Genomic DNA, 9,986 nt, shown 5'->3' with positions numbered 1-9,986 from the left:
AAGCGTTGTACATACTTTGAGATTTTCTGCAAGTCATCCATTGACGGAGACTGTATCACCGGTCGAACTTGTGTGACTGGTGGTGCAGACTGATCAAGTCCTGCCCCTACTGCCCATGGTGGGGGTGGGGGTGGCTGATAAGGGTTGGTAGGAGGAGGTGCATATTGGTGCAGGTCGAACCCCACCTGAGATGGGGGTGGAGGTGACTGCCTGGCGTCAGGAGGAGGAGGTGCATACCGGTGCAGGTCGAACCCCACCTGAGATGGGGGTGGAGTTGACTGCCTGGCGTCAGGAGGAAGAGGTGCAGGTGGGTGCAGACCCGTCCTTATCCCCCGGGTTGGGGGTGTTGAAACGGGGCTAAGGGGAGGAGATGCAACAGCCTCTGTCTGGGGCGGTTGTAGCTGACCCTGTTCGATTCTCGGATCAGCTTGCTCCATTACAGAAATCCATTCTGTAGCTGTAGCTAACTTCTCCTCACAAGCTGCCAGACGCTCATTTGTTGACTGATTTTCACCTTGTAAAGTCAGCCAACTCCGGGTTATTAACCCCTTTTCTGCCTTGCAATCGGCCAGCTCCCTTAAAGCGGTTTGCAACCGTGCTTGTAACTCATTGTTATCTGCACACGCGTCTTGGTACGCTCGTCCCTTATCCGCAATCTTCTCCCCATATGATCGAGCCTGTTCTGACAGCTCTCTCTTTGAGAGGTCCTTATCAGTTTGAATCTTTTGTTTCAGCAACTCAGATTCACTTATCAGCTCGGCACACTTCTCCTCATATGATTGAGCCTGTTCTGACAGCTTTTTCTTTGAGAGGTCTTCAGCAGCCTCAAGGAGTTGCTGCAGCGCCTCAGATTCACTTATCAATTCGTCACACCTCTCTTTTTCAGACTTATATCCGTTGAATAGCACGCCCTTTTCCACTACCAAACGGTCTAATTCCGCCTTCAGAAGCAGAGAGATTTTTGCTAACCGTACGCGGCTTGATTTTGCGTCCTCCTTCACTGTAGCTGCTTTTGATAAACTCTGCAGCTCCTCATGTCTTTGATCGTCATCAAGGTCATGCAATTCCTCCAATGTTTTGCCAAGAATTGGATTTGTTAAAATGTGTAAGGCTGTCTGGACCACATCCTCGGATTGTAAGGGGTCAGTGTTTACCTCTTCGTCCGCCATTATCTGCTATTTAGAAATTAAATAGTAGATGTAAATGTTTAGGTGGTAAAATAAAATCAGAAAATCTCCTTTTCCTGATAAGCTTTACTCTTATTTAGTGATTTATCAATTAAACGTGCGTTATCTTCTAGCAAAATGAGTAAACTATTCAACTCTGTGAATATTTGTAACTGTATCTTATTAAAAAGTTTCTAAATTTTTATTATGTACCCGTTTCTCAAGGATTTACCAGTGAATAAAAATTTGTTTGGCAAAAGCTCTCAGCAAAAATACCTTCATAACTTTTAAAATGCAAGATAACAGTGTTTATTCAGCTTCGAGGAAGTTTTTTAACCCAAAAATTGCCTTTCAGGAAAATAAAAACGTTTAATGTCACTCTTCACCTAAAAACGAAGTGAAAACCTGTGATCCCACGTCTTCTCCACAAGATGTCAGCAGATCCTCAACTATTTTAACTCAGACACTGTTTGTGTCGTCCACTAGGGGCGCTATAACTTCCTGTGGCGTCCGGTCGTTAGCTTGTTAGCTAAAATTAGCATCGGCTTGCTTCGGTGAAAACCAACACTTCTGAACGGATTTTTTACACAAACGTGGCAAAATTTTTCCAATCAGACCTTATATCATGAAACATGAATTTTGTGGAACAAAATCGCAGCCGTATTTAGCGAATTTAAGCACGGTAAAGCTCATTTCCGACTTGGGGGAAGTGACGTGACACGTCCTCCACCCGGTCATTAGCTTGTTAGCCTAAAATTTAGCATCGCTAGCGTAGTTCAAAAGCATCATTTTATGACGGTCTTTAAACTCAAACGTGGCGAACTTTCAGCGAATATGTTTCGAAGAATGTAAACAGCGTTTCAGAACACAGCTTTAATGCGCTTTCCAGCGTTAAAAAGCAGATTTTATTCCCTATGAAAACGAATTTCATTTCCGGGTGGCGTGATTGACACTTCCCTCATCCAATCAGAACGTTACACACGGTCTTTCTCAACCAATGACGCAGCGTAGGGGTGAGGGGAGGTGACGACAGTCAACCGTTCTCAGCAAATCAGAGCTTTCCAAAGCAGCAAACAACCAACCACGAAGCGTATTCCCCAGCTAGCAAGTTAGATTAGCGTAAAATAGTTCGTCACTTTTTCGTCTTTTAAACCATCAAAATGCACTTTTTCTGTTAAAAATTGTAACGAAACAACCCCCTGAGCTGCACAGAGAACGGCGCTCCGTGACAAAACGTCTTTCTAGCTATTTAAAACAACTCGCTCGAAGCTCCAGAACCGAGTCGGAACCACAGAACCGAAGCGGACCAGAAGCGTCCGGAACACAGTTTAAACAGAATGAAGCGTTTCCACAGCTCAAAGCCAGCTTAAGTTACACATACAGACGTACAATTCAGCTTTATAAAGACTCGTGACTCAATTTCAGCTTCTCTGTGAGCTTTCTGAGCATCACAGACCAACACGCTTAAAAACATGCAGCATTTCGCTTCAGGCGGTGCAGCTCCAAGCGCGCAGCTCCGGCTGCGTAAAGACGCACGGTTCAACTGTTATTTTATAACACATGCCAACATGAAAATCAATTAGCACATTAGTTACAGTCCATTTATGAGCACGTGACGGGCCACCAATTGTAGATGAACAGATGCTGGGATGTATTCATCATTTAACGCGAGTTCCTCATTTTTCTGGACTGAATAAAACGTGCATTGAATTTAAGGAAATGCAAACGTGAGACGTCATTTAAATTTGACCCATCAAAATGAATGCGGTCATTTATTTACAGAATCAAATTTAACATCAAACATTTACATTAATTTGGCAAATTATGAAAATAACAACAAAGCAATCAATCAGGAAAAATCATACGGCCATGATTTCTCCGTTGCTGCACCAACAGACATTTATAACTGTACAACTATGATCTTTTACCCACATGAATGTGGGTAAGCACTTTACACAGACATTTCTAAATATCTGGGAGAATTTCTACTTGATAGAAAAGTTTAAGATGAAAGATGAAGTTTAAAGGGGAGAAAGATGGTGTTTGAGGTAGAGTGTTGAACAGAACGGCACTCTCCGGGCTTTCTTCAGCTTTTCCTCACAGTACACTTAGGTGGTGAAAACGACTCTTTTACCTGGAGATGTCTCAGGCGAGATTCCGTTTAACGCACCCTTTCAGCGTCTCCGTAGGATGCTGTTACTCGTCCGGAGTAGCTGCGAGGTTCTGTCAGCCACAGCTCACCTCAGTGGAAAATGTTATAATCCCATGGAACTCGGAAGAGCTTCGTTGTCATGTCAGGAACTCCAACAGCACTCCATCAGAACTCCAGAACTCTAGAAGTCTGACAACTCTCCAACTCTGAGTACCTGTGTGTCTCTCCGTGTCCCTGTGAGTTCCTGTAGAGTCTGTGTAGACCAGGAAGTACTGACATTTTAAAGACTCTTTCCCGGTTCACTTTTTGGGATTTTTCATTGGTCAGAAACGACCAGAAGGGGTGTGTTTTTGTGACGTAAGAGGTTAGAGACAGCGAGAATTGTTATGAGACAGCTCAGAAATGTTCTCACAGACCGAGAGGGTTCTGTTTTGGCGTGCCTTAAGAAACAGGTGCAAAACATCTCTATTTACGTCTGAGAGGATTCTAAAACATGACAGTTTTAACATAACAACTTGTTTTTCGTTTGACTGTAACCTTGTAAACGCACACACTTGCTCATTCAAAAGCAGAAATCAGAAAAATGCATAATTACTCTGCACAGCTTTTAACATGAGAATAAAATCATTACTCAGTTAATAAAATTGATTAGTTCACTGCAACATCTAAAATGGTTTGAACTAAGACACTTTGATTATCAACATTTGTAAGATAGTAATGATAATAAAAAGAGAGTGTTCTTTTCACTTGAATCTTCAAGAAAGAAAGTCTCAGGATGGGTGAACCTGTATTTATGGAGTCAAATACATGAAATGACAGCTTCTGTCCCACAAGGTTCTAAAGGTCAAGAGTTTTGACCTTAGACTGGGTTTCGACGTAGGCTTAGTCCACTACAACTGTATTTCTCCTGGAGACTTTGTTATGATTAAATGTTTCAGGAGAAGGCGCTGGAACTCTCCCAGGTGGACTGGACCATTCCAGGTTTTGCTGACCACCCACACGGCTGTGAAGGTGGCTGAGAGAACTACTTGGGTCCACGCCTCCCACTGTAAGCTGTTCAAAGGGATCACTCCACCATCAGGAGAAGACCAAAGGAGCAAAGGACAGGAAAGACCAGGGCAACTGCCCGAAGAGTCACTCAGCACCAACGGGTAGCTGAGGCAGCGGTCTGTTAGGCCACGACCAAACCTAACAGAACCAGGACAGCACACTCACTGGCGTCAAAACCAGGTGAGGCAGCGTCCCCATTGCCCCTCTTCAACCGGACGGAAACCAGGATATCGAGAACTAGCCCAGAGGAAAAGAAGCACCAGAGCTTAAGAGCTGGGTGCCACCGCGGGTGCAACAAGTATCGGAGTCTGAAAGGCTTGATACCCACGAGGAATCTACGCCACTCACATTCACCACCCACTGATAGAGCTCAGGCTCACAGTGAGGGCGGCGGGGTACCTAGACCCTCCAACTGATCAGGCAGGCAGAACAGATAGACGTTTGATACCCAACAGACAAACAACCATCATGAACTCCATGCGGTACCAGTGGAAACTTTTTGCATTCTTTGCATACATTTCCGTTTTAGTTGTTAGTTTTATTTTCCTCTTACAACACTTTTGTTTTAAGATAAAATGAAAATTCGTTTTACAGTTAGAGAACATCAATCCATTCTTGAGATTGACACATCCTGCACCGATGACATCTTTGTAATTGACTTTGACAGAGGCGGACACTCCCTGATGACTGAAACTTCACCCATTCCATCTAGACTAGAATTCCTAGATTTAGTAGTCTTAGTCGTCCAAAGTTGTGTTCTTAGGCTTAGACCAGAAGACCATGAGTACACTGGACAACATTTCCAGAACTAAAAGACATTTTTTAATCTTTCATATTTTGGTTTTATGCTTTAAATAAAAAATTTATGTTTTCTTCTTTTTATATTTTATGTTAATACTTTTTGACTAAAACAGTATGCCCTCCTTTATGTTCTTTGTATATTTTCATGTTTTGAATTAAATTGAAGTTTCTTACCTGTACGCATAAGCTTTTAAACAGGGTCTGTAACCCAAAAAAAAACAGCTCTTGCAACTTCCATTTGAAGTTTATGATGGTCCTGTGCCAAACCACAAGTGATGCACTGAACTTGATGTTTATCCCTTTCAAAGTCTATACTTATATATATATATTTTTTATTCACTTTGTTTTCTTATTTTGTTGTTCCTTTGGAACAAAAGGGGGGAAAATTGTGAAAAAATTAATAAACTAACATGTATTGTTTAAATATTATTTAATCCATGCTCATTCTGCAGACTTTCAAAGTTGGTGTGTGTATGTGAACTCTGGTAAACTCTTGTAAATGTGAACTTTTGTCCTGCTCCTGCAAACGTCCTTGTATTCCACCACCCGCAGAAGAGGCAAAGATACAGAACTTTACGCTTTTCGTATCAAAATGTTTTTCTTTTTCAGAATGTTCTAGCTCATGAAAAAAGACTGTTACAAATCTAATTAAAAAATACCAGTTCCACAATGTTTTTCAGAATGTTCTAGTCACATGGATAGAAGACTTGTTACAGAACACGGCTTCAACAAGAAGAATAACATCATCTCGTACTGATAACAAGAACTTGTGTATAGTGTCAACCTGAGGAACTTATCCTCCCCATTATGATAGAATTTTATTGTGACGCACGAAACATGTATAAATAATATGTACTGTCTCTTTAAGAACCCAGTGCGCTGTGTTGTGTTCTGACCACGCAGGCAGCAACTCCTTTCTGCAGAAAGAATAAACCTCGCGCTCCGTTTTGAGCTAAAAGAGAAATGTCTCTGGTTTTCTTTTAAGAGTTGTTTTTTAAAGTTTAGAACAATTATTTATTTTCCACAATAAGTACAAAAAACATTTCAGGTAATGACTCCAAAAATCGGTCAGTCAGTTTTAATATATTCTTTCAAACCCGTCCCCTCAGAGAAACCTGACAGAATTATCAAGAGAAGTCTGGGAGAGATGTTGGATGTGTCTCGTGGAAGGTGACGACTGGGATGGAAGTAGTCTCACGTTATGAGTGTTAAATGTGTGATTCCCTGTTTTGTATCATGCCAAGTCAACCGTCTCTCCCAAAGTCATTTATTCACCGAGCTGAAACATGGTGACGTGCACTAACAGAACCATGTTTTATCTGACAGTTACATTAATTATTATCAATTATAAAGAAACAAAAAGGGAGGTCCGTTTCATTTCGAGAGTTTACCGACTCAAAAACTGTTACGTTTGCTTTCTTTTCATTAAAGAACTTACCAGGTCTTCCGGTTTTTGAGGAGGTTCTTCAGAAAGATGATCTCGCCGAATCAAAGTGTACTCCCTGATGAACACCGCCTCCCTGTCGCCGGCCCACACAGCAACCTGGAACAGGATCCAAAGTGTTCATGGTAAATCCTTACCAGTAAAGATTTAATTTATGTTTCTCAAGTTTACTCGGCCTTCTTTTTCTTTTATTATAAACCTAAAAACAAAACGTCAGTATTTGTACAAACATAACCAAAAGTGTATTTTCTTCATAAAGCTGTTTAACCTTGATTTTGACGGAAAAGTGCATCAAATAACGAGACAAACTCTCGAGGCATCCTCAGATTTACTCAGCTAATAAATACTTTATGGCCTGCAACTAAAAAGCAAAAGGCATTCGATGAAGATTTAAATTATACTTTAAATCATCCATATAAAATCTTCCACACACGCCATTTCTAACAAAAAGCAGACACTTTATTCCTTCAAAAACTTTATCTGTAAAATCAGAACACGTTGCAAATAAAAAACATCAAGAGAACAAGGTTAGTCAGGGGAATTGCACACACAGTATATTCATACAAATTAAAAAAAGAACAATAAAACCAACAAAAGAAACAAGAAAAAGAAATAAAGTTGTGAATTTTAAGATGAGAACAAGTCCTTAGAGTTGGATTTTTATTTACATGTTAGTTGAAATCTGAACTGAGTGGATATTTTGCTTGAACTTAATCTGAAAACCAATTATATTTATTATTTTATTTAAAAAATGCCTTTAAAAAAAATGAAATTAGGCTTTCAGTGAAGCAGCCACAGTGTAAAAGCCTTGAGGAGTCAGAACGGCAGGTTGAGCTGAAACATCGACAGATTCTGTTCACCTGCCAAGCCGCCGCTGCACCAAAACTTGTATTTTTGATTTTTATGGTCTTTCAACAGCTTCTGCAGGAACACGAGTTCTGACGTCCCGAGCTGGAGGGATCCAAGTCTTCAGGAAAATAAATAAAATAATCGGAGGAAGGAATCTTGGATTTGGCCCATTAGCAGCGCAGCAGGACCTGCATTCTCAGGGATGCAAAACAAATCCATGGAACGGGGGCCCTCAGCCGCTCTTCTTGGGTCGTAAACAACCTGCGCAGAACCGGGTCAGCTGCTGTCCTCCTGGGCTGGTGCTAAGCAGCACAAATCAGAGCACGTGGGTTAGGGGTTCATCACATAGAGGAAAGTTGCAAATTTATAGTTACGAGGCGAAAACGGCAGCTGCAGCAAAACTTTACCAACAGTTTGTTTGTTTTTTTACAGGAAAGTTTGAAATCAAATCTGGACTTAAAGTTGACAATCAGCACCGATTAGCTGCAGTCCATCAGCCGGCTGAGGCTTCTGTGACGACAGGAGCCAAACGCCGTCTTCGCTGAACGACACCAGAATGTCTCGGCAGATGTTGCAGCTGCTGCAGCTCGTTTGTATCTGGACTATTTATAACGAACCACATGAAAAGTGGCTCCATGTGGAGTCTGCAGAGCAGGAATGAGCTGTGAGAACACACACTTATGAGAACACCATAATGTAAAGAAACTGGATCCAGTATCTCCCTCCATTATTCACGCCAGGGTTTTAAAGATCATCCTAGTTTAAAACCATTTTGGTCAAAGCTTGAAAATACCGCTACACCAACTCTCACCCAATAATGCAAGATCTCCTAGGATCTTCAAAGTTCATGCTCAATATTGTTTTTCTTCTTTCAGCTGCTCCCTTCTTCAGGGGTCGCCACAGTGAACCAACTTGCATGAAGACTTGGGAACTGTTTTTACGCCTGACAAACAACCACCGAGCTACCACAGCCCTCTGTGTGGAGCAGGGAGCTGCTATCTAGGTCAGCCAGGAGAGGAGATGGTGGGGGTTAAGGGCCTTGCTCAAGGGCCCAGAGTGGAGTAAATGAGGGTGGAGGCAGGTGTGGGTGTTTCACCTATTCCACCCACATTTTGATGTTTGTACCGGGAATTGAACCAGCGATCTTCCGATCACAGGCTCACCTTCTCTAACCTTTGTGCCACCACTCCCAATATGCCCAATAATCCAGGTAGAAAATCCAACAAAGTTCAGTCAGGTCATGTGGACGGTTTCTTTTTTTTTTTTGTTGAGACGTTTCGTCCTTCATCCAAAGGACTTAATCAATCCGAGGAGCCACAAACAAACGGAGTCCCACAAGCAGCAAACCCACAGTGGACCAACTGGCTGTTGATAGAAAAAACGAAATAGAAAGGACTGATGAAATCCTTTGGATGAAGGACAAAACGTATCAAAAAAAAAAAAAAAAAAAAAGAAGCTGCACAGATGACCTGACTGAACTTTGCTGGATTTTTTTTACCTGGATTATTGAGCATGAACTTTGATGTTTTGAACCACTTTTGCTATGGCTGCCTCAGAGGAGTTGACGGGGGAGAGGGCGGGCCACAGAAACCATATCATCACCAGCAAACTGGTTGGTCCACTATGCAGTTGTGCTGCTTGTGGGACTCTGTTTGTTGTGGCTCCTCGTACTGATGAAGTCCTTTGGATTAAGGATGAAATGTCTAAAATAATAATAATAAAAATGTCCAGATGGCCTGACTGAACTTTGTTGGATCTCCCAGGATCCATCAGTGCTCAGAGTATGTGTGGTGAATGACTCGGCTACTACCACAACAGTTTCCACCTCCACATTTGTAATGGTGACTCAAATATAATCATTTTTGTGTTGGATAATATTGATTGGCTGTAGCAACCATCTTGAATTGGACCGACTCCAAAGGTTTTCAGATGTAGATTTACATCCATCGGTTAGTTTCTGAGTTTCATAAAAGTCTCACCAGTGATCTATGAGATATTTCGCTAACAGACAAACAGCTCTTAAAGTTAAAGCAGAAGTTTTAAGCATCATCATGTGCATTGATGATCACTTTGAATAGGTGCTGTGTCTCAGCTACAACCACTATAACCCACTATCTATAAGATTTATACAATTGTAGCCATTTTTGTATTTTTGAAGATCAGTTGGCTGTGGCGTCCATTTTGAATTGACCTGGGTTAATTGTAAATATGTATACTGGAAGTTTCATTCAAATCTGCTCAGCAGTTCAGGAAATGTTTTGCTAACAGGGCAAATGTTTTAATTTTAAATAAAGATCATATACAATCTGCTAGTGTTCAGAATACATGTTGGGGATCAGTCTCAGCTACAACCACCCCCAGTTTTAGCCCAACATCTGGAAAACTGACTAAATTATAGCCATTTTTTTAAGGTTGGCTGTGGCAGCCATCTTGAACCGCTGCAGAAGGCAGTAATAAACTTCAACACATCAAGCGTTTCTCACCAACCTCAAAACTCTATCAAGTGAATTTAGCGTGTTTAACG

The 9,986-nt window shown here is 41.5% G+C and overlaps 1 protein-coding gene across 1 annotated transcript in view; it reads right to left on the bottom strand.

Annotated features, from left to right (window-relative positions):
* adamtsl3 (ADAMTS-like 3) overlaps positions 1-9,986 on the bottom strand; it is a 132,968-nt gene that overhangs the window by 86,405 nt on the left and 36,577 nt on the right. Inside the window, exon 2 of the mRNA XM_037676512.1 lies at positions 6,608-6,712. Within this exon, the coding sequence (XP_037532440.1) occupies positions 6,608-6,712 (105 nt within the window). The remainder of the gene's footprint in view (positions 1-6,607; positions 6,713-9,986) is intronic.

Source organism: Nematolebias whitei, chromosome 1 (genome assembly GCF_014905685.2).
Source record: "Nematolebias whitei isolate Nwh7 chromosome 1, NemWhi1, whole genome shotgun sequence".
NCBI classification, from domain to species: domain Eukaryota; kingdom Metazoa; phylum Chordata; class Actinopteri; order Cyprinodontiformes; family Rivulidae; genus Nematolebias; species Nematolebias whitei.
This window is presented reverse-complemented; position numbering and strand designations above follow the sequence as displayed.